This window comes from Octodon degus, unplaced genomic scaffold (assembly GCF_000260255.1).
Source record: "Octodon degus isolate 3935 unplaced genomic scaffold, OctDeg1.0 scaffold00130, whole genome shotgun sequence".
NCBI lineage: Eukaryota > Metazoa > Chordata > Mammalia > Rodentia > Octodontidae > Octodon > Octodon degus.
Window position 1 is genome coordinate 1,070,767 of NW_004524706.1, and position 25,399 is coordinate 1,096,165.

The 25,399-nt window shown below is 43.7% G+C and overlaps 1 protein-coding gene across 1 annotated transcript in view; it reads right to left on the reverse strand.

Annotated features, from left to right (window-relative positions):
• Csmd2 (CUB and Sushi multiple domains 2) overlaps window positions 1-25,399 on the reverse strand; it is a 607,037-nt gene that overhangs the window by 8,799 nt on the left and 572,839 nt on the right. The window contains exons 57-65 of the mRNA XM_012516868.2: window positions 18,341-18,523; window positions 13,234-13,410; window positions 11,819-11,998; window positions 11,259-11,432; window positions 7,959-8,132; window positions 7,577-7,650; window positions 5,615-5,726; window positions 5,026-5,205; window positions 963-1,025 (exon numbers count right to left, since the gene is read on the reverse strand). Coding sequence (XP_012372322.1) covers window positions 963-1,025; window positions 5,026-5,205; window positions 5,615-5,726; window positions 7,577-7,650; window positions 7,959-8,132; window positions 11,259-11,432; window positions 11,819-11,998; window positions 13,234-13,410; window positions 18,341-18,523 — 1,317 coding nt within the window. The remainder of the gene's footprint in view (window positions 1-962; window positions 1,026-5,025; window positions 5,206-5,614; window positions 5,727-7,576; window positions 7,651-7,958; window positions 8,133-11,258; window positions 11,433-11,818; window positions 11,999-13,233; window positions 13,411-18,340; window positions 18,524-25,399) is intronic.

Consider the following 25,399-nt stretch of genomic DNA (forward strand, 5'->3'; position numbering starts at 1 on the left):
TTTTTTTTTTGCAGAACTGGGGATTGAACTCAGACCCTTGTGCTTGCCAGGGAAGCGCTTATTCTACTGAGTCATCTCCCGGGCCCTGCCAATCCAGTCTTGTTTCACCCTTTATACACATGCTGCTGTGGTGCTATTGTGTGGATCTGGACTGTTCCCCAAAGGTCCATGTGCAAATGCTTTGATCCAGGGTGGCACTGCTGGGAGGTAGGGGGCACTTTGAGAGCCATAGCTGGGGTTTTAGGTCACTAAGGACATGGCCTTGAAGGGGATTGAAGGGAATTCCTCTTTTTATCTCTTTCTTTCACAACTGGCTAGTAGGTCTACTGGTTTCCTCTGCCACATGCCCCTACCATGAAGTGCTGCCTCACAACAGGTCCAAAAGCAATGGCGCCAACCAGTTATGGACTCAGTTCCGAAGACATGATGCCAAGTGAGTCTTTCACTTCATAAATCAATTATCTCATGTATTTGTTACAGTGATGGAAAGTTAAAGCACATGACATAAAAAATAGAAGGCCTCCAAAATAATGTGATGATAGTCTATAAAATTTTTGCATTGGACATGGCCCAACTTTTATTCTATGTCCAGTTCTGGATGTGATACTGAAAGAGCCAATACCTGTCTTAAAGAAGTAATCACTCCTAGGGAGCTCCTGGGCAGGACCTGTCCTGTGTCTGCTTTTTCCGTATAAGCACACTACTAATTACTGCAGAGCTCAGAGCTCAGGACCTGTTTCTGGGTGGCCCCGGCCCTCTCCTGTGGATGAGATTTCTTTTGCCTTTAGGCTCGCTTCCTCATGAAGACTGCTTGGGTAGGAAAGTGGGCAAGCAAATGGACTTGAGTCTGTTGATGGTTTTCATGTCTTTCCTCCAGCCACTCAACAATCCACATTCATGTTTCTGGCTAAGGGATCAGAACAATACCAGTTTTTTAAGCCAACAATTGGGACCATACATACCCAAGGGTTGGGCAAGTGGTGGCTCTCGGACAGTGTTGATGGGTCTCCCACTGGGCCGGACCTCTGCTGGGGAAAGAGAATGGAAGGAAACAGGGTCAGCCTCTGATTCATGCTTTCTTGGAAAGATTATGGCTGCCTGACATAACCTTTGGGTGGTTGGGTTCTTTGACATCTTGCTTTGGACTTATCTTCTTAGACCAGGCAGAACATGAATTGTTTTGATGGTCTGGTGATGCTATAGGCCTAACTCAGAATAATAAAATACAAAGAATGATATCAGTTACAGCTATTGAAATATTAAACAAGGCACAGGCATATAGTCATATAGGTGGTTCTTTATGAATGCATTAAATAATGGGATAAGATCTACCATAATCTTAAAGTAGACAGGAGAAAAAAATGAAGAAAGAATTAAGGCATGATCTATCAATCCCACTACTGTGTACATGGATAAAGGGCTTGAAATAGTATGTTGAAGCAAGGTCTATATTTTCATGTTCATTTCAGCATTTTTTTTTTTTTTGTATTTTAGTACAGGGTCTACAGGGTCCCACTACGTGGAATTGGACTCATAGTGATCCTCCTGTTTTCAGCCTCCCAAAGCACTGGGATTATGGGCATGTGCCAATATGCCCAGTCTCAATTGCTGTCTCAGCACATCCCAGGGGCGGGGCCGGCAAGGCATGCCAGATCTCGAACCCTGGCTGCCGCGCTCTGCCTAAGCAGGTGTTTTAGTCTACTGAGCTATTTGGCCGGCCCCCATTTCAGCATGTTTTCATGATGTCCAAGATATGGAATCAACTCATTTGTCCATAATGTGTACATACACACACGAGCGCACGCGCGTACGCGCGCACTCACATACTAATCACAAGACAGACACACTAAATCACAATCCTGTCCTGACAACACGAGACAATTATATTAAGTGAAATAAGGCTAGCACAGAAAGTCAAATCCTGCATGAACTCACTTTTTTTTTTTTTTTTTTTTTTTGGTGATACCGGGGATTGAATTTAGGCCCTTGCTTGCCAGGGAAGCGCTTAATCCACTGAGCCATCATCCTGGCCCCATGAACTGACATTTATGTGGAATTTAAAAAAACCAAACTCATAGGCACAGACAGTAGAATGGTGGCTACAAGTGTGTGGCACAGTGGGTTGCATTGGGAAGATTTTGGTCAAGGATATAAAATTTCACATTGACAGGAGGAACAATTTCAAGATTTGTTGTATATCATGAGGATACAGTTAACAATGTATTGTATACTTGGAAATTTCTGAGAGAGTTTAAGTATTTTCATGCAAAAAATAATCCTGTGAGGCAGTGGACATGTTAATTAGCTTGATTTAGCCATTTGAAATGTATGCAAATATCAAAACATCGTTTTGTATATCATGTATGCATCAATATTTATGTGTTAAATAACTGGATGAAAACACTCAAGACATGAGTTGCTACTTTACCTCTGCCTAAGATCAATACACGCAAAAAGATGGGTAGAAACAAGGTAGGCAAGAATACAAAGGAGCTGGAACCCTGGGGCATGACTTGTGGGAAAGTGAGATGCTGCTGGCACTTTGGAAAAGCCTGGAAGCTCCTCAATATGTTACACATGGAGTTAGCATTCCACTCCTAGATACATACCCAAGAGAAATGAAAACATATCCATACCAAACATGGACAGGAATGTTCACAGCACCTTTATTTATATATAGCTGCCAAGTGGAAAATAACAATGGATGGACTGATAAAATGTGATATATCCATATGATGGACTATTACTGAGCCATAAAATGAATGAAATTCTTATGACAGCTAAAGCACAGATGAATCTTGAAAACATTATGTCAAGCAAAATAAGCCAGACAGAAAAATACAAATAGTGTATGACTTCTAAAGTGAGCTACTTAGGATAGACAATTTTATGGGGATAGACAGTACTATAGAGGTTACCATGGCTAAGGAAAAGGAGAAGTGGGATGTTTTTGTTTACCGGGTTTAGAGTTTCTGTTAAGCATGATGATAGTGGTGATGACTATGTGACATTGAAGGCACCCAGTGTCACGGAATGGACAATTGAAATATTATATCATGTACATTTTATAAAAATGAATAAACATTCATTCATTATTAAAAATAATGAATGTACTCTTAAAAGAACATTATGCCACTACCATATGTGGAAAACACAAAGAAATGATAGATGTCTGAAGAGATAGAAATTTCTCTGATTTGGTCAGTACGTTGTCACACTGTGCCTTCTAACTATGTACAAATATGCATCAATTGAGATAGTTTAAATGAAAAATGTAATCACTATATACTGGAGAAATGTACTAATAAAGATAAAACTGATATAATTGATAAATAGAAAAAAATTAAAAATAAATATTCATTTAGAGAAATAAAATTTGTAATAATTCACACAATAAAAATAAGACAATCTTATTGGGCAGGCCAAATAGCTCAGGGGATTAAAGAGCCTGCAAGCAGGGGCAGGGGCTGGAGGTTTGATCCCCGGTCCCACCCCTGGGGCATACTGAGTTGGCAATTGAGACTGGCTGTGGTGACACATGCCTGTAATCCCAGCTCTTGGGAGGCTATAAACAGGCAGATCAGTAGTCAATCTAGTAGTGAGACCCTGAACACTCTATAGATCCTTCCCTAAAATACAAAAAAAAAAAAAAAAAAAGACAATCTTATTAAATTCTACCTCTGATCGAGGCTTTGTCCATGAAGCATTCTCTGTGTTTGAAGGGCAGGATGGAAAAATTGTTAAGAACCAGGACCCTTTTTATTTTACCAATTTGCATGCTTATATCTGTTAATCTAAACAACTTGAAGACAAAACATCTAAACAATTTGAAGACAGCATTATGCACTATGACAATCATTGTTGAATTTCTATTATTTTGTTTAGTGAAATTCTGCATCATTTCTTTTTCTTTTTTTACTATTTTTTATTCTCTTAAAAACAAAACATAACAAAACAAAACCGGGACCCTAAAGTTAGAGTACCAAAGTTTAGATCGGTGGTGGTGAACGTATGGCACGCGTGCTGTGGCCAGCTTTTTTTTTTTTTTTTATCACTAAAAGCTCTAGTTTGGAGCTTTTAGTGATATAAAGGCTCGCCATTGCTGGTTCAGGCCTTCAGTTCTTTCCTTTTACCAGTGGGTGGCTTTAGTCACATTGCTTAACTTCTCTGCACCTCGGTTTCTTTATATAGTAGAGATACAACCAGCACCTGCTCTTGAGGACCTCCTGAGTTAATTAATACCAAGAGCTTAGAGCACCAGGTGCATATGATGAGGGCGGCACTTGGCAGACAGAGGTCAGTGCTGTTTTGGTACCAGACATCGCCTTCTCCAAGACGCCTTCCTGACTTCACTCCAACTCCTTCCTCCTAATCCCCAGCACTAGGAGCATCTCTATGCACCTCCAGGTGCTGGTGCATCCGAGGATCTCTGCAGCTGAGCATCAGCTCCTTTAGGGTAGGGTTGGATCTTTCACCTCCAGAATACCTCTGCCCGGGACAGGCATGATGCGAGGACCATGTGCCATGAGCAGTGACTGAATAGGTGACAAAGAGGGCAAGGAAATGACAGCTGTCTGAATATTTGACTATTGATTTGAATATTACAAAATGCATATGTGTATCACAGCATCTATGGGACTCCAAAAAACATATAGTCTTTATGTACTTAATTTTTATGTTAAAAACGAAGAGAGGGAGGGGCATCCGGGATGCCCTGGGTGGGTACTGGTTATTCAGAGTTTTGATACACACACTGCTCCTCCAGTTTGGTGGGAGAGGGAGCTTCCCTCTGCTGATATGGGTTCTCCCCGCACTGTGCTTAAGTGAGATGGCAAAGGTGAAATTTGGGAAGCATTAAATAGGTGACCTGTACACTGCTCTGGTTTGTTTCCTGGGGATGTAACATCTCAGAAGCAGGGGCCAGCTACCAGAAGCCCCATTGCCACTTTCTGCAGTCCTTTTTCAGCCCATACTCTGTGTTCCTCTGGCTTCTGCCCTACAGTGGCTCCCTGTGGCCCCACTCACCCAGGCAGATGGGTGGTTTGCCTGTCCAGCTGCCGTCTGCTTTGCAGGTGCGGTGCTCAGAGCCCCCCTTGAGGGAGAAGCCTTCCTGGCAGGAGTAGATGAGTGTGTAGCCCATGGAAGGCAAGTCCAGGGCCCCGACATTGGCATGGGTTGGTGTCTCTGGCTGCTTGCAGTGGTGCGCTGAGTGAGAGGAAGGATATCGTTAGACCCGAGGAGACGAGTCTTCAGAGCCTTTCCACCATCCCGGGTCTAGAGGGGAACATTCCCTTCCTCTCCTTTCTAGGTCTTTCCATGCCCTTTGCAGATTCTTTTCTGGATGTCACATGGCTCTCTAAGCCTGTAGCACTTTGTCAGAGAGGATGCAGCAACCATAGTCAAAGCCTGAAATCACCATAGAGGCCTGACCCTGTAGTTAGGCTTTTTCTGCCAACGGGTGCTTCATTCACTACATAGTTTTGGGGCCTCAAGGACAGAGGCAGCCCAAAGGAATAAGGACCAACAAGAGATTACAGATCCACCCAGACTTTCAAGCATGTCCCGGTTGCCTGCTTGGGCAGGAGGGTGTTGCCAAAGCCGGGGGTGCACTCACGGACACAGTCGGGTGGGGTTCCACTCCAGGTCAGGTTGGGAAGACAGGTCCTGGTGGTGGAGCCCTGGAGCAAGTAACCTTTCTGACAACGGAAGAGCACTGTGCTTCCAACCTGCAGCAAGGATGGAAGAGGCCGGCATCAACCTCGACCCAGGGACACTTCCCAGCCCTGTGGCACAGCCACTTGCGTCCCATGTCCCAACTCCTACTCGTGCTGATGCCTCGGGCTACAATGAAGAGCTTCTCTTCCTGGTTCAACCTTATGGATCTTTGGGCAGTTGATACCACACCTCTTCCACAAGGCTCATCTAGTACCCTGAGCTACGTCAGTGCTCTGGTGACACAGAGGTGGTAGACAGAAGCAGAGGACCTTAGATCTGATTTCTGGCTTCTTCTGCTCTAACCCTTAGCCTTCTTAAGTATAAAGAGGGATGGCCCGTGTGCCACATGACTCAGCGATATCGTGCAGAAGGCCATAGTGGAGCTGGAAGCATTTTATACAACGCGATCATCTGTGCAAAATCAAATTTTACTTGAATATGTCCCCTACTTTTAAGAGACTATAAGTTCCCCAAGGATAGGAGCCCTGGTTTCCTTATGGTTGTGGCCCCCAGAATCTGTGGATGTCTTTGTGAATATCTGTTGGACAGAATTGCCACTCTCCCTCTGCTTGACTGTGTTCCTCACCTCCACCCCGGCCAGCCCTCGGCTGTCCACTTGATATCCCTACGACCACCAGTTTGATCTCTGTTCCTCCTACTCATCTGGTTTGATGAGGCCAGGCAAGTTCTCAGCGCTGCAGCACTGCCTCAGATCCTCATGCCCCTCTGCTGTGTATGGAAACACATTTGAATGCAATGGAAAACCCTTAATTTTGACTCCCTTCCTCCATGCTGTTTCTTTCTTAGATTTCATCCTGTGACTCAGTAAATGGTACTCTCATCCACCCATTTGCCCAAATCAAAACCTTCATGTCATGTTTGACTCCTTCAGCCCTCAATCCAACCTGTCAGTGCCCTCTTAATCCAGGGAAGAGCTCTGTGTGCGGAGTGCGCCTGGAGGCCCCACTTCGGTCTCCACTGTCATCACCCTCGTCTTTCACCTGAGCCATGACAACACTGTCCTACCTGTTTAAGAGCTTCTATTTTTAACCACTCTGTTCTCCATTCTTGACTCAGCAGCTGGAGCAGTATTTTAATGGATGAATCAGATTGAGTCACCTTCAATGACATTTAGAATCAAACCCCAAAGACTTACATTGGTCTCAGGGCCCTGCAAGAACTTGGCCCATGCTCTCCTCTTTGCAAAGGTCATTGTGGGACTTCTAATGTACACAGGTGAATAGAGCAATGCGTGGTGATATTAAATGTAATAATAAAATGAGCACCTGAAGTGGAAGATGCTGTGCAGCGAAATGGCTGGGATACTACAGGCTGTGCTGCGTGGGCCCCTTCCCCAATCCACCTCTCAGCTCCTCTCAGTGGCTGCCACCATCCTGAACTGTGTGTTTCAAATTTCTTTGCTTTGTTGAAAGATAATGCTATCACAAATGCATACCTGTATCTCTAACCAGTTTAGTAACTTTGTACTGGTTTTAATCTTTCTGTTTAAACTCAGTATGTAAATTCAGTAGTATGTCTCTAAGATTCATCCTTGGTATATAGAGCTATAATTCATCTGTTTTTGCTGCTGCATAATAACCTAGCCTATGAATATACCACATTTTTGCTGTTGTTGTTGCTTCCTTTGTGACATGTGCAATAGTAGCTCTGGGCTCTGTTTCCACTTGAGCCCCAGTGTGGAACCTCAGGAGCCATGCCAAGGTGCTTCCACTGCCTTTGTGCAGGTTCCAAGGCTCCTTTCCTTTTCCCCTGTGCCCATGAATGTCCCTGGGTCCTCTGACATCAAGAGTGACAGGAAGGGACAGGAGGGAGGAAGGCCCCATTTGGGTTGCTCTCTTACCTGGTAGCCTTGGGAATTGTTCTGTATCCCAAACTGGGGCATGCCAGGATCGGCACACATGGTTAGTGTGGGATCTGTATGGGCAAAACAAAGAGGCAGACCCCACAGTCATCGACATATTCACTGTCTTCTCTCACTAATAGGTGTGGGACAGATAACAGAGCCCTGGCCTGACATCCCACCTCCTATGATTGCCATCGGCCTTTGAGCCCAGCCAGCCACTCCATTCTCCAAGTACCCTAGCTCTGGCTGCTCCATGCAGCTCAGAGCAGGAAGACTCTCTAGTGCAGATGAGACCACCAAAGACCAAAAGGGAAGCCCTCCCCTCAGGTCTTAGTGGTCACCTACCAGCCAGGACACTCGTGCCCCAGATTCCACTCACCTATGCAGCTGGGCTGTGTGCCACTCCATGTCCCGTCTGACTGGCAAAACCTCCGTGGAGAGCCCACCAGTATCAGAGGGGGGTGGCAGGAGTAGGACACAGATGACCTGTAGGAGAAGCCTCGGTCCTCTCTCTTCCCGTGGGGTGGAACCCCAGGATCCCCGCAGAACACAGCTGGAGAGACAAAGGGAGAAAATAGGTCCAAGCTGTTTCTGAGAACCCAGTCTCTTCTGCCTCCACCCTTCCTTTGCTCTTTGTTCTGTTTTTCTCCAGATTCCACTTGAACTCTGGAAACTGGGGCAACCCCAGCAAGCGCTTAGTGCCTCTGCCTGCCTCATTACAGCAGCAGCGGGTAGGAGTTCCTTTGTCTTCCCACTGCACAAAGCTTAGTTATCACCCAAGTCATCAACTAACATTTGGAGAAGTTTAGAACACTGAGGTGGGGCTGGGTGTGTAGCTCGGAGGTAGGGAACATGCTTAGCATGATTGAGGCATTGGGGTCAATCCCCAGCAGCAGCAGCAACCAGAGAACACTGAGAAAACACAAGTTACAGTTCTATTCTCTAAAACTTTCCCACCATTTTATGCATATTCCTTTCTAGTATTCTCCAGGTGTGGATACACTTGTGCATGGCTGCAAAGCGAATGTCCACGTGATTGCAAATCGATCTCTCTCTCTCTCTCTCTCTCTCTCTCTCTCTCTCTCTCTTCCCCCCAAATTCATTTATTTATGTGTTATAGGGTCTCCCTATACAGCTCAGACTCATTGTGATCCTGCTGTCTCAGCCTCCCCAGGGCTGGGATTATGGATGTGCACCACCACACCCAGTTTCGTTGGCAGGCTTGGTGGGCCCAGCGTGGCCGGCAGGGTATGAAGCACTGGGGATCAATCCGGATCCTTGCATTTGCCAGGCAGGTGCTTAGACTGCTGAGCTATCTACTTGGCCCTTGCTTCACTCTCTTAATATTATCCTGCAAACAATTTTCTCCATTTATAACATCGTCATCATTTACTGGCCACACAATTTCACAGTGAGTGGCTGTATCGCCGTTACATTTACGCACAAAGCTTATACTTGGCCCTTTTATTATAAAGTGACACATGACTTTTCCTTCACACATGTAAAATTCTTAGGCCAAATTTCTAGGAGTGGATTTATCTTTAAAGTTTTTATCTTCAAAGTTATAATCCTCAAAAGTGATAATTTCTCAGCTTTCTATGTGTAGCATCACCATGCACCACTGTGGGTCGTGTAACTCTGTTTCACTTGGCTCATGTTAAAATTAGAATGCATTATGGAAATTCATGACTAAAGGCAAAGCTTTCATTTAAGCACTATAAGCATCACATTATGCCATGATGTTGGCAGGTGTGTGTGTGCGCGCGTGCGCGTGCGTGCGTGTGCATGGGTGTGTATGTGGGAGCATGCATGTATGTACATAAAGTCCTGAGGGAAGCTGGACTAACCTATCTCCTGGAGGCTGAGAATTTGGGCTAAGCAGTCAGCAATCAGTCAAAAGCCAAGTTAATCAGAAGTCATCGTATTTGGCAACTGAAAGACTAAGATATGCCAATGGCACCAACTGGTAAAGAAACAGCAACTCAGCCATTCTAACCAGCAATGAAAATTAGAGTCTTGAGATATTTTAAAAAACTCCTCAGGTTGATAAATATTCAAAATATTTTTGTAACATCTAGTGTTGATGAGGGTGCAAGTCAAGAAACATTCTCATAGTTGCTGGTAGGAACATGAATTGGAATGCCCTTCCTAGAAGGCAGTTGGGCAACATGTGTTAGGACATACAGGTGTCTGTCCATTGGCCCAGCGTTCTCACTCCTAGGACTTTAGCACAAGAGCAAAGAAATGCTATTTTTAGAGATTCTTATTGCAGAAACCCTTCCAGCATGAATACATTGGTGATAACCTAAATTTATCACCAATGAAGAGTAAGCAAACTGTATATACAAGGGAATGACTCTTTATTCTTTAAAGTCATTAAACACGATAGGTAGATGAGTATGTGCTTTGTAGACAGAGTTTGTCAAAAGATCGTGGTGGCTATCAATGAATTTAAGTTATAAAATAGTATGTACAGCACAATCCATTGATAGAAATTTGCATGTATAATCCTATACCTACAAAAATGCCTTGTGAACCACGTGGAGGCAGATTACAGCATTTAACTATGGTTATCTTGGGGGGAGTCTTACTTTCTTCTTTGTATTTTCTGATATAGGACATTTTAAAAAAGTCACTATAATTGTTTAACAATGATTTAGTTATTTCTCAAAAAGAAAAATAAAGGTATTGGGCCCCCATACTATCCTAAAACTTCCTACTTTTAAATGGTAAGCAGAAGGGCTGGCTAGATAGCTCAGCAGACTAAAATGCCTGCTTAGGCAGAGTGCAGTGGCCAGGGTTCAATTCCTGATGTGCCCTGCCAGTCCTGCCCCCAAGGCGCATTGAGGTGGGGATTGAGACTGGGTGTGGTGGCACACACCTGTAATCCCAGTGCTTGGGAGTTTGAAAAACAGGAAGAATCACTACAGGTCTGATCTGTGTCGTGAGACGCTGTAGACCCTGCACTAATACATTAAAAAAAAAAAAATGGTAAGCAGAGATTGGTTAGCCATGATCCAAGGTACTCTGTCCACTATTTAGTTGTTGTCTCTCAATTTATCTGAAATTCCCAAATGGAGGCATATTGTCAGAGTGTCAGGAATGTATGAACAGTTTTCTGTGCAATTTCACAAACAGCAACCGGAAAGACAAAATAGATCCTACTGTTTTTCTGAAGCATGGGCATTGAGAAAAACTTCCAAAGCCCATCTGCAGAGTGTGTCAAGAATAATCATCTTACAGCCTGCTTCTCTCGGGGCCTTAGTGAGTCAAAAGTCCTGAAATGGGCTTGATGCTCTTAAGAACACCAGAAAATTGTGGGCTCCCAGGAGTTTCTCTACTATAAGGCATTTCTCACAATGACAAGCCTGTTTCTAGCCCTGATTGTCCCAGATCTTTGGATAACATCTCATCTAGGCAACAACCCTTCACGTGTTTCAGGAAACACCTTTTGTCTCTGGCTTAATTTTCTTCTTCTGGGACTCCAGACACTGTCCCATAGCAGAGTTTAGTAAAGGTACAGTATTCTTATGCCTATCCTCTCTAATAGTGTCTTTGACAAAGCTTCTCCCTAATTTGGTGGAGGGGGCTATTTATTTCAGGCTTGCCAGCAGCAGAACTCTGAGGAGGGAAGTAGGGAAGACATCTCACACAGCCTAGGCCTGTGTGAGCCACTCACGGAAACACTGAGGCAGCTCCCCAGTCCAGGATCCGTTTCCCTCACAGGTGAGCATCGCAGGCAGGGAGAGCTGGTATCCCTCCAGGCAGGCGTAGGTCACACTCGAGCCCCACATGAAGTCAGACCCCAGCACTTTCCCATTGGGGATGAGCTGAGGTGGCTTGCACATGATCGCTGTGGGGGAGATCAGAGCAGGCTGAGTCCTGATACTGTCCCAGGGAACCCACATCCTGTCACCACCACTGGCTACTCAGTTCCCAGCTGGGACCCTGGGCCAAGGCCTTCTTGGCCTGTGGGAATTCTGATACGTTTGTACCTTACAATGCTTCTTCTCAAGTGTGACAATTCTGTTCTCTCTTTGTCCACCCTGGCCCCTTTCAATGTCTGAAGCCGGTGCCTTCCATTGGTCCTTAATGTTTAGGACCAGTTCTCACCTTGCACACCCCCTGGTATGATGCTAGGATGCCCTGCTGCCCCCTCCCCTTCTAGCTATTCAAGGCCACGTGTCACTTGGGCATCTTCTTTGCCCTTCTGTTCACAGCTTCAGCCCTCAGACGCACCTTTGCAGACTGGCTTGGTACCGTTCCACGTCCGGTCCTTTGTGCAGCTCAGCACAGACACCCTGCGTGACTCCATCATGTAGCCGGGGACACACTGGTATGTCACAGTTTTGTTGTACCTGAAGTCATTGCCTAGCCGGAGGCCATTGGCTGGAATCCCTGGGTCACCACAGTTTATGACTAGGATACAAGAGATACAGTATTATTTGCTCCCAGCCCCCACACCGTGTCTCAGGATTCCAGTACCATCTCCATCACTTCCTATACATGTTCAGGAGGAAAATGGCCACATCAGATATGCTCTGTGCTGCTTCACAGGCTTCCAGGTGGACACTGCTCATCCTATTAGATCATCTGTCCCTGTGTGCACCTTCAATGTCCCTGCTGTCCAAACCCACACCATTCTTATATACACCAGGAAATTGGGCTGAGACAAACATCCTTCTTAATCAAACCTTCCCTTCCCAGGAAGTATGCACAGGGCTGTCTTCCTAATGAGGCTTGGGCTTTCCAGATCGAAGCATCTGAGATGTGTTCATAGGCCATATAAGGCTGTTTGCCTAGGGATGCATTTTACAACCCGATGTTCTCCCTAGGAGACCTCTGTAGGCCAAACAGCCTGGAAGCAGGGTTCTTACAATCTATGCAATGGTTGCGTCTTTGCGTCAGAATCAGGTGAGGGTGGGTTTGGTGAGCTGTGGTCTCGGAACAAAAGTGAACCCAATACAAGAGGTCAGATGAATTTTCAAAGACAGATAGTGCTTTGAAAGGGAGAATATTATTGAATTACCCATCCTATATCTTTCCTCCATGTAAGCTCCACAGTGAGTGACTTTCTAAGGAAGAGTTTGGAGGACACGTCAGAGGACCAAGAAAGGGGAACTGTGAGGCTATAGTGCTTTGACGGCCAGGATGTGGATGGGCCCAAGGAAGACAGAAAGGTAACAAAGATGGTCAGTGGCAGCTGCTTTAAGGTAGAAAGAGAGTAAGACTGAGCCATGGGGTTTTACCCTAAAAAACAAACAAACAAAAGGCTAAGAAACTGGCTAGAGCCTGAGAAATGGTGGATATATCTTCTTAACCTCTCTGAGTCCCAGTCATTCCACATATAAGATGGGGACACAGTAGCTATTTAATGGGTATGAAGAGAGAATCAGCTGATGTATGCAAATACATATGATGTATATACATACTTGCTTTATTTCACACTATATATGCAAACAAAAAAAAGCACTTAACTCTGTGGCTGCCATTTGTTCAGTGAGTAGAGGCTATTGGTGTGCCCTGTTCTGGCGCAAGTCCCCTGTACTCCAACCAGGTCTCCCAGTCTCCCCTGGACGGCCTTCTTCTTTGACAATAGGGACCATACTTCCCCGGCCACCATGCACCATGAGCTCTCACCTCTAGGCTCTCACCTGTGCACTCGGGGTCACTGCCTGTCCAGGTGCCATTGACAGAGCAATGTCGGCTGAGCAGGCCTGTGGCATAGTAGCCTTCCCGACACTCATAGACGATGGAGCTGGAGAAGACCAGGCCATCACTGAACAGGACTCGTGCATTGCTTGGAGTCCCGGGGTTGCCACAAGAGATTACTAGGAAACCAAAAGGGCACATTTTTCAGACAGTGGGGGATGCCACCTGGGGGACTGAGAACTGCCCAGAGTTGGAACCCCACATGCCATGGGAGGACCTTGTGGAAGAAGAAGGCCTCCTGCTGCTTTCATATCTGGCCATTGCACCTAGGAGGCAGAGACCTGTATTATTTTCTTTAATTGCTACAACCTTCTGGTTTTTTTTTTTTTTTGTGGAACCAGGGATTGAACTCAGGCCCTTGCACTTGCCAGGCAAGCGCTTCTACTGAGCTATCTCCCCAGCCCCACCTTCTGTATTTTTAAAGAAAAAAGACTGTATTTTTATTATCACACCTAAAATTTGAAACAATTCTTTGATGTTATCAAATACTTAATCAGTAATTAATTTCTCTTAATGCTCTCTCTTCTTTTCCTCAGTGTTAACTTTATAAAATATTGAGCTTCATGGCGGCATTTATATTAGTTTTACAAAATATTGGGTTTTATCACGGCACTGATATACATGTGTATAATCTATTTTGATTAATTTTTTTCGAGTTGATTTGTTTGAGTCAGGACCCAAATGTGGTTCACACCCGACATTTGCTTGGCCCTTCTCTGTGCATTTGGACCTGAGACTACTGTTCCTCTGCTATGATTTGTTGTAGACACCAGGGCATTTGTCCAGTGGCACTTCCTATTTTCTTTGCTACCAGCATCAAAGGAGGCTTGGCAAGGGGGCTCTTTACGTGGTCTCTCCCATTGCATTGGGTTGGGAGGCACCGAATGTCTGCTCGTGGGTTTGTCCATGACACTGAGGCTGACCAGTGGTCCAGGCGGGCTCGCCTAATCTGGCATTATAAAAGTTTCCATTCGTTTTTACTTAATAGTTATAGCAGCAGGAGACAGATGTTGCACAGGTTCATGACTTCATTAGAGGTCAGAAAAATGGTGCTATTCTATCATTCTTCCTGAATAAATTAAGAGTTCTTTATTAAATAAATTTCCCATCATCAAATATTTGCTTATCTGAAGTACAGCTCATATAGGAAGGCTGGGCATTACTTTTTATTTCCTTTTTTTTTTTAATGACATAAAATGTATTTGTTCCCTAGCAAGTTCTACCAGTGGCCAAAGAGTATACTTAAGAATTATTTTGAACTCAGTGGCTTAAACTTATTTAATATGTTGCCATCCATTGTTGTTCTCTGTACCAACCTTTCACTAGCCCATCTTTGGCCACTTTGACTGGGATCCTGAGCTCCTTCACATGACCCCACTGAGGGACTAGATTCCTTGCTAGAGTGATAATGCATGCCACATGTATTTAGTGTATTTCTTGCCCCAGCTCTGGAATCAACCTTTTCTCCAAAAAGTCTGGTTCCTTCTAATGGAGAATAGTGGTAAGTCAGGACCTCACCTTCACCCCAAGGCTCACTTCCTTTTGGCCCGAAGCCAGAGCCAAATTGCAAAAGCAACTCCACTCAACTTTGTATCTTGGACCCAAGCCAGGGCAAAACTACAGGACTTTTCCTTCCTGCAACATCAAAAGTCCCCCACAGACCAGGTGGCCCTGCCAGGATTGGCTCTCCCTTGGCTGTTCCAGCCCACAAACACCCTCCCCTAAAAACCCTATAAGCCCTCCTCCCCTTTTGTTTGGGGCTGTCTTGGTCCACTAGGCAGCCTGCCCATTTGCTCCTATGTCTAATAAATCTTCTCGGATCAGAGTGCCTGGCTCGGTGATTCTGCATGGGTCTAGGTTCTAATAAACGGATTTTCAGATAACAATCTGAGTGCTAAGCATACTTACTCACTGATATCAAGTAGTTATTGACCCTCCACTTTTAGAGCTTCTAAAGCTAGGAAAACAACATTTTAAATTGAAAATATATTATAAATTTAAACTGCTATTACCAATCCAAATGCAAGTTTAAGGCTTTTCCTTTAACTTCTTCATTTTTATACTATAGCTCTTTACTAAAAGTCTTGGTTCTGAAAGTAAATAATTTGTATTTATTTTATCCATATGTATGGTGATATTTCATTTGTAATAGTTTCAGAATACTAACATTAATATTGTTACAGTATGATTGCTAGAACAGTTTAAGAATTCTTTGCAAGTCTCTTTGTCCTTAGGATAAATGCTACAGCCAAATTCCATTTTTCTAAAGGCAGTTGACATAATCCTCCGGGTTATTAAATTACCAAGTTGATACATGGTTAGTTAGGTTCACTTGTTTCCATTAGGCTTTTGATATTTAAAGAGTGCATGTCTCTAACCTTAATCTAATTTTGTAAGTATACACAACATTTATGTGAGCCCGAAGTGAAATTTAGAAACGATTCCCATATAATTGGCATGACAGGCCCCACCATTCTTCATTCAATAAATATTTGTGCTGCGTAGGCGCCCAGAATACAACAATGAGTGGGCTATATTCCCTGTCTGTGAGGATCCTCTATTCATAAGAAATCAACTACGAAACACAATAGATTAAAATATGACATAGTAAGTGTTAAGTCTGAAGGAGAAAAAATATGGAGAGGAGAGCAACTGGTTGGGGCTGGAGATATGACTGTAAGTAGACCCTTAAGGATGAGTAAGATATAGTCAAGAAAGCGTAAGTACTATCCATGTCTTTGTCTCTCGTTTTTTTGAGACAGGGTCTCACTATGCAGTTCAGGCTGACCTTAAGCTCACTTTGTAGCCCACTTTGAACTCTCAGTGATCCACCTGCCTCAGCCTCCTGAGTGCTGTCTCCCTCCTTTAATACAAACTCTAACTTGGTAACTGACTTCATCCCATGAGCTAAATGTCATCCAAAAAGATGCATGCCATGGGGATGTTTATGAACACACCAAATCCTCCTTTTATATGATGCTTTCCCATGCTCCAAAACCTCTCTTAACATGTTTATAAAATTCTACCAGAACCAAATTTGCAACTAATACCTCCAGAAAAGCAGAACTTTGGGCAGACAAGTGGTGGTGGTGGGAGCTTTGATTCCATCTGTCTCATTTGCTGGGCAGGTGTTCTCTCAGATCAGGACCCCTCCCCTTGCTGGGCATGACTACTCCCCAAGCTCAGTTTCCAGAAGCCTGTTCTCAGAACAGTTGCCTCTTGTCCCTTCAGCTCACTCCTGTCTGGGAAGAGTTCTCTGGTGATTCTTCTGTGTAATGGGGGCCTCCAATCCACAGATCCTATCACTTTCGCACTATCTGCTACTCTCCACATAAACCTGCTCATTCCTTGCCCAGAGTAGGTGCCAAGAGCCACCAAGGCCACTGTGTTGGCCACCCCATTCCCCTTGCTACTCTCTGCTGATGTCTAGTTGCCTGGTCAAACCCCAGACCTAAGCCCAAGGCACTGGCTAGCCCTGCATCTACATAGTAAAACACAGTTGAATAAGCATGGCCCTGAGATGATTGCTCTTGCTTTGAATTACGTATCTCCACCTTAACTCAGTCTCAGAGCTGTCCAACAAGGACCTCCTCTATTTCATTCCCATTGCTGTCCTAGATGATTATTTCTTATCATCTCTTCCTTCTTCTACCTCTTCTCCTGCAACCTTCCTCCCAGCTATGAGGAGTGCATGAAAAATTTAACTTCTTCCATTGGCGATGCTTCACAAGGCACCATCGAGGACCTAGATTATTTTTAAAGGGGTTTTACCACATTGCATTTGAAGACTTTCATCAATTTGAATGTTTAATATAACTTCTTCCCTCAGACTGTAATCTCTAATGGAGAAAGGTGTATGTTTTATTTTGTCCAGGTTGTCATAGTACAATATTATAGCCCGGATGGCTTATGAGTAGCAGCTATTTACTCTTATAGTTCTAGAGCCTGAGGAGTTTGAGATGAAGGGACTGACAGATTCAGTGTATTCAGCCTCCTAGCTGGTTCATAGATGGTGTCTTCTTGTTGTGTCCTCTCATTGGCAGAAGCGGAAGAGAGCTCTTCTCTGGAGGTTTCTTTTCATTAAATTAAAAAAAATTAAAAATCTTTTATTTATTTGGTACAGGATCTCGCTATGCAGCTAGGACTCATAGTGATCCTCCTGTTCAGCCTCTGCAGCGTTGAGCTCACAGGTGTGTGCCACCACATGAGGTTTTGGTGGCTGGTATGGTGCACTTGAGGTTTGTGGTACTGAGGAACGAACTTGAGTCCTTGCAATTGCCAGGCAGGCACTTACACCACTGAGCCATCTCTCCAGCCCTGGGGTCTCTTTTAACTTCTTTCATAAGAGCTCTAATTTTATGACCTAATATCTCTCAGTGCTTTTACTTTGAAGATTATGTTTCACTGTATGAATTCTGGAGAGAGACAACATTCAGACCATAGTAATGAATCTGTCTTGGTCACCATTATGTCCCTAGGACACACCACAGCACTTGGCACCCATTTTTTTTTTTTTTTTTTTGTATTCTAGGGAAGGGTCTACAGGGTGTTTGGTGTCTCACTACTAGATCAGACTCATAGTGATCTGCCTGTTTACAGCTTTCCAAGAGCTGGGATTACAGGTGGGCGCCACCACGCCCAGTCTCAATTGCTGTCTCAGCATGCCCCTGGGGTGGGGCTGGCACTGCTGACCCGGGATCAAACCCCCAGCCCCTGTGCCTGCTTGCAGGTGCTTTAATCCTCTGAGCTATTTGGCTGGTCTGGAACCCAATTGTTGAATTAAGCTGTGTGGGGAATAAATGAATTCATGGGCTAAATGTAACATTTTCTGGGCATATTCCCTTTTTAGATGAAGGTGGGAATAATTATGTTCTTCCTGGACTACAGGAAGTGAAATTAAGGTGAGCTCTCTGCTGATGCCCCCAGGCCACAGATTTGGGCAGGACCATGGGTTTTCTCTGCCAGGCAGGTTCTGGGGAGCTAGAGGGGGAGGGGAGGAAAGTGCTGGGTCTGGGCAAAGGAGAGAAGCAGAATGGTCACATACATTACCTCCACACTCAGGCTGTGCGCCGCTCCACGAGCCGTCGGCTTGGCAGGTTCGTTCCGATGACCCCCGAAGCACGTGGCCAGCTTCGCAGCTGAAGCGCATCAGGCTGCCCGGAACAAAGCTGTCCCCCAGACGGATACCATGGGCCGGGATCCCTGGGTCACCACACACCCCTGAGCTAGTTCCTGTGGACAGAACCAAACAAACCATGTGGTTTTAATTTCTTTCTTTTTTTGCAGAACCTGAGATTGAACTCAGGCCTTCACGCTTGCCAGGCAAGCGCTTATTCCACTGAGCCATCTCCCTGGGCCCTTAATTTCTGATTTTTAAGAGAGTGAAAGAAAAATTCCAATAAAAATGATGTAGAATTTCAAAACAAAATGATAGGAAATTAACAATGGTTATCATATTGAATATTTTAAAAATTATTCTTATGTAAAAAATCTTTTATTTATTAAATTTTGGTACAAGGTCTCACTACACAGCTCAGGCTCACAGCGGTCCTCCTGTCTTAGCCTCCAGTGCTGAGATTACAGGTGTGCACCACCATGCTGGTTTCTGTGGCCAGCATGGCACACCCAGGTTCCGGGGCTGGTACTGGAGAATGAACCTGGATCCTTGCACTTTCCAGGAAGACATTCAGACCACTGAGCTATCTCCCTGGCCTATATTGAATATTGTTATCTTTAGAGTAGTTGCTCAGATTATCAGGTACAGGCATGCAAAACTGATCAAACAATATAAATATTAAGTGGTCCTTTCAATGAGCTAGTAGAAATTAGTAGTACAATTATCTTAGCTATCTTGTGTATGTAGATATCAATATAGATGTAGATATAGATTTAGATATAGACACAAATATTTTCCTTCCTTCTCCTTTCTTTTCCTCTATCCCAGTTGTTCTTTCCTTTTGAAAAGTTTCTTTCCCTTTCAATGTCTATTGTACTTTTTGTTTTTTTAATATTAATTTTACTGAGAAAGAAGTAGTAATGGGACAGTTTCAAAACAGGTTAGTAGGACAGTTACAATAATTAATACATTGCATATTGTTGTCTTTGTAGTAGTTATTCATAGTACAAGATGCAGACATGATATCTTATCTAAACATTATTAGTTCAAGACTTTCTTCTCATTGAATTAAGAGAAAATAGTTGTATATCTATGCTAACTATTTTGTATATACAGACATATATATATTTCACTACAAAATGGTCCTTCATTTATATCCCCTTTTTTGTTTACTTTTGTCAGAGATGAGTATTCCATTGTCATTCATATATTGTAGGTGCATGAATTCAGCAAAGCAATCCAATATTGTCCAGTTCTACTGTACTTTTTGAGTCTTATTTACTCTTTTAGTTTCTTATACTAGGGAGACGATATGCTGTTCACACATGTAAGTCTGATTTATTTCACTCATGAGTCTGGTCTCTAGTTGCACACATTTACCTATAAAAGCCTTGAGTCTATCTTTCTTTATAGATGAGAAATACTCCACTGTATAAAAATGCCCCCTCTTTTTTACCCTTTCCTTGGTAGATGGGCATTTGGGTTGTTTCCAAGGGAGGAGAGGAGCCTGAGCAAGAGATGGGAGTGCGAATCTGGAAGTCCAGTGGTCCAGTCAGGCCACACGTCCTTCTGCTCCCTTTACCTCCTCCCCACCAGTGATTGCTGATCCCCTGGCTCCAGATCTGTTCTCAGTGCTGCTGTCCTGGCTTACGCACTCAACATGCTTTTGCCTACAAGTCTCCTACTAATGCCTCTTCCTCCTGCACTCTCCCTCTCTTCATCCTTCAGTCTGTACAGTGAACCCCCAGTGCTCATCTGATCTTGCTTCTTTTATGGAGAAACAACTCTGCTGGCTTCCCAGCACTGACAGGATAAAGGCTCAGCTCTTTAGTTTGGCTTTATCCTCTCAACAGTGAGGCCTGACCTTGTCTTGGACACGTATTTATACTTCTTCTATTATTTTTTTTTAAGTTTAATTGTATTTTTAAATTAAAAAAAATCTTTTTCATTTATTTGGTACAGGGTCTTGCCACACAGCTCAGACAAAGAGTGATCCTCCTATCTCAGCCTCCCCAGTATTGGAATTACATGAGCTACTATGCCCAGTTTCTGTGGCTAGCACAGCATGCCCAGGGCTCTGGGTCTGGCATGACATGTGGCATCTGGGATTGGCTTGGGCACTTGTTCTTGCCAGGCAGGGGCTTAGACCACCCAGCTGTCTCTCTAGCCCTTTATTTTTAATTGACAAAAAAAGATTTGTATGTATTTATGGAGTACAGTATGATATTAAAATACATATATTATGTATTTTAAAACAGAATGAGAAGGTTTTAAGTGTTTTTATCATGAAGAGATGGTAAGTATTTGAGATGGTCTATCCTGGTCCTTTAATCAAGGATTTCCTAGTGACAAAATGTGCATACACATGGGCTCTGGATTGAATGTCTTAAGGCTTGCTTGTTTTATTTTTGCTTTGGCTTCTGATATTGTAGAAATTTACTCCACAGAGAAATAAGGATGAGAGACAGAGAGAGCAAGAGCACAGAAGACAGAGTCACAGGACCTAGTGTCTGAGGAATCCAGCATACTTCATATATAGCTATAGATAGGAGACACTGTCAGGGCAGATGAGGCCCTGAGGAAAGGCCCAAGGAAAGCAGAAGCCATGAAGAAATAAGAAGTGGCAGCTGGGTGAGAAGATAATGTTTCCAACTGTCATGGAATCTATCTTCTCCTGAATCCACATGTGGGCACAGTAAATGATAACATTCAAGTGACCACATTTAGTGGATTGGACTGAAAGATGTTTCAGTCACATATACTCTGCCACTTACACTTTATGTGTCTTCCATCTTCTCAGCCATGGGGTTACTTCCTTTCCTACTGTAATCTCAAACTGGGAAGATGATATAACCTCATCTCTTCAGACTGCTCCCCACCTAGGAGGGGAGACTCACTCAACTTTCAACTCAAATGTTTGAAGAAAGAGCCCATCACATGTGACTGAATTCCCAGGATACGTTCACACAACAGAGTTGTGGGTCCCTTGAAGGCAGCCATGATGGTGAGTAGCTCTGACTCCCATATTACCTTGCTGACCTCAGAGACCTAACATCATTCAAAGTAGTCACAAGGATGAAGCATTATTTCTTTAGGACTTTAGTAGAACTTTAGTTTGCTCTTTTAGCATTAGTTTTTCATAAGTTGTGCACAACCTAGATCCCTGGCATGTGAGGCTCACAGTAGGGTTTGTGTTTCTGTGAGACTCTCATGCCCCTGCTGATCTGACAGGAGGTGGAGCTCAGGCAGTAATGGACAAAGGGGAGCAAACAGCTTCAAACACTGATGGAGCTTTCCTAGCTGGGCCCACTGCTCACCTCCTGCTATGGGACTCACTTCATGTATCATTATTGATCTGTCACCCAGGGGCTGGAGGCCCCCATTATAAGAGAGTTCATAGGGGCAGATAAACAGATGGTCAGTCTTTACTGAATAGTATATCAGCAAAGATGGTGATATTTAGAGAGCTGGGTAATGAACTCCTCAAGGTGGTCCTCAAACTTCTGGAATCTCTGCCTGCTTATGTGGCCCAGGGGTCGAAGCCTCAAGCACTCAGGCATATGGGTCCCTGAATGTACAGAATGAGGCTTAAAAACCTGGAATTCTTGATTGTTATTCACAGTGTGACAGACAGCTAAGTTAGATAGAAATATTACAGGCAATGAGATAGGATTGGGGCCTCAAAGGAGCCAATGCAGAAGAAGAGATACCTTGCAACTATGGGAGAGATAGATACTTCCACTGAAGGCCAAAACACAAGACAAAGGATAACACAAATGCATGCATGTACTCCAGAAGATAAACATCAGGGATTGATATTCTAAATAGGCATCACCTTGAGGAAGCCAGGAAGAGCCACTGAGCTAACATTTTACAGGAAGTGACCTTGTTCTGTATTCATGCCTGCTTGCTGTGTGACTTGCTCCCAGTTTAATCAATTTTACTTGAGCAATTAAGCTCATAATTTAATTGGCTGACCACACTTTTGTCCCACCTCATGATCACTTTGTGATTTCCCACTTCCCCACCTTGAACTCACTTCATCTTGTGGCTCTGCTCTATAAAAATCCCTAATAACTAGTGTCCTTGGTAACCCACTTGGGTTCACTTCTGTCTCTCTCTCATACAAAAGCTTTCTTTTCTCCAGTGAATATATTCTGCCATTAACCTCCTTTGCTCCTAAAATTCATTCTTCAATTTTAGAGAACACAAATTCATACTGGACATTTAGCAGGTTGGGAGCTTCTTTCCCCTATATCAATAGGACCAGTAATAATGTCCTTCCTTGTAGACATTACTCTAGGACACCAGGCTAGTGATATTCTTGAAGCCCATTTGATCTGCTTTGGGGATCTGTGTTCTCCATGGAAAGAGGAGAGCAGAATAGGGGCGAAAGAAACTAGAAGAAAACTTCAAGCACCTCGTGCCCACTTTCACTCATTAGAGAGCCCAGCTATGCTGCTATCCAAGGTGTCAGCTGTGACTTTCAGGAAGAGAAGTGCTGCAGTGGTCCCTCACTTATCACGAAGATTATCTTCCAGATACTCCCATGATACATGAAAATCAGCAAAGTAGTGACATTATGTTTATTTTAGTATTTATATATATTTTAAGGCTTTATGCACCCTTCCAATACTCTTATAAACCTTTCCCACACTTTTAAAAACACTTCTAAGGGGCCAGGGAGATGGCTCAGTAGAATAAGCGCTTGCCTGCCAAGCGCAAGGGCCTGAGTTCAATCCCTAGTTCTGCAAAAACAAAACAAAAAACACTGCTAATGTTCATAACCATTTTCTAAACTCATACACCTATGCAATTTTAACAACATACATATACCATATGGTACTGCAAAATCCCGTGATATAGTGAAAAATCTGCAATATTAAGATTAATAGTTTTTCAAAACCCGCAAAACAATGAGTCCATGAAAGTCAAACCACAAAATAGTGAGGGACTACTGTGTGTCGCCTTTGCCCACTGGTGCAAACTTAGAATTACTTCCTGACCATCTGTTCTGCTCAGCTTTCACTGTTATTATTTGAGGCATTTAAGTTCATTTATTCTTTAATGGTTAGAGAATGAGCTTTTCAAGACTCTGATCCCCTAAGTGTCTGTCATGTGTGACGCTTAGGTAGAAGACAAGAAACACTAACTAATCTTAAGACTATTCAGGATCAGAGATGAAATGGCTGAACGCATGTCCCCTGATGGAGTCCATGTCATCTTAAGGTCCTTTCTTGCTTCCTACTTCTTCCAGCTACTGAGGTGTTAGCTTGTTTCTAGTCTCTCTTATGGACTTCTGTTGCTGCTAAGGAACCCTCTTTTTCTGTATATTCCAGAAAAGTACTTAGCAGGTCACAGAATAATAAAATCTCAAGTTAAAAGGGATTTGAAGGCTCTCTAGTTTTGTTTTGTATTCCCAACAAGAATTGGTTCTATAATATTTCCAGTAGGTATTTTTCTAGCCTCAGCTAACATGACTCTAGAGAAGGGAAATTATAGTCTGGGCTGAAAGAGACCTTCAATTCCATGCTGTGGGCCAAGAAAATGACCACATAGCTGGGCTCTCTAATGAGTGGAAGTGGGCATGAGGTGCCTGAAGTTTCCTTCTAGTTTCTTTTGCCCCTATTCTGCTCTCCTCTTTCCATGGAGAACACAGATCCCCAAAGCAGATCAAATGGGCTTCAAGAATATCACTAGCCCTGTGTCCTAGAGTAATGTCTACAAGGAAGGAGATTTGTGCAAAGGTGAGCATAGAGGGGACAAGAAGAATGCATGCTTGGTTTCTTTTGAATTCCTCATTCTTCTGGAACTTTCTTTGTGGATACCAATGTCCATGACCTTGCCCCTTCCCGTGCTATCTTCTCTAAGTCACTTATACATGTTCAAAAGAAGATGACAAGGGTCCAGATAGCAAGGTTTCTTCTGTCCAGGCTAAAGTAGTCCTCATGGGTCATATGTAGTCCTGCTTTGTTCATTAATTAGATGATTAAGGAGATTTACAGGGTTAAGGGGCCAAAGTCCTGGTAGTCACAGAGGGGCGTGTGTCTATCTTAGAAAGAAAATGGCCTTTTGAAATAGTGGCATTGGAATATTTTCCTTTATGGAGAGACCTAATAAATATTTGGTTTGATTTTCTGACAGGGCCTTAAGTCTTGATAGACAGGTTCATCTGGGCATCTCAAATAGCAAAGATGGGTGCTCATCTTATGGGGAGAAGTCTTCACTGCTAGAAGGAAGTTGGGATCTCTGCTTCTAGAAGGGATCTGACCTGAGAAGGGGTAGGGACTAATTCAGTGTCAGGGTGGGCCCCCTGAAGCAACTCAAATTACACAAGTAGTGATCTTCTTAGGGGTGAAATTCTGAATGGGACACCTTCCTAGGCCAGGCAGGTTTAGCTCAAAGAATATAAAGCCAAGAGTAATATTTTTTAACCTGATGTTTTCTTCTATTTTTTTAAAAAAATTTTAAAACGTGTTTATTTATTTGGTACAGACTCTCACTTACTATGCAGCTCAGATTCATAGTGAACCTTCTGTCTCAGCCTCCCCAGTGCTGGAATTACAGGAGTCAGCCACCACACCCAGTTTCGAGGCCAGCTCGCCATAGTTTTGGGGCAGGCACTGCATGCAGTACTAGGGATAGACCTCGGGACCTTGAGCTTGCCAGGCAGTTGCTTAGACCACTGAGCTATCTCCCCAGCCTTCTTCTATTGTTGACACAATGCATTTGAGAATATTTTGTTCTATTATATGACATTATAGATGAATTCATGGTCTGGAGAATATGGACATGGGAGGGTTGGCTGTTACTTATAGTTGGTTTTGTACTAGCATACCATATTTTTATAAAGATTAGCAGTAAAATGAATCTGTTCATAGGATCTGTCTGGGAACTGATGCCTCCAGGCAATAGGAAAGAAGACTAAACCCAACTAGGGGGCTGGTGAGATGGCTCAGTGGTCTAAAGCACCTACTTAGAACAAGCTAAGC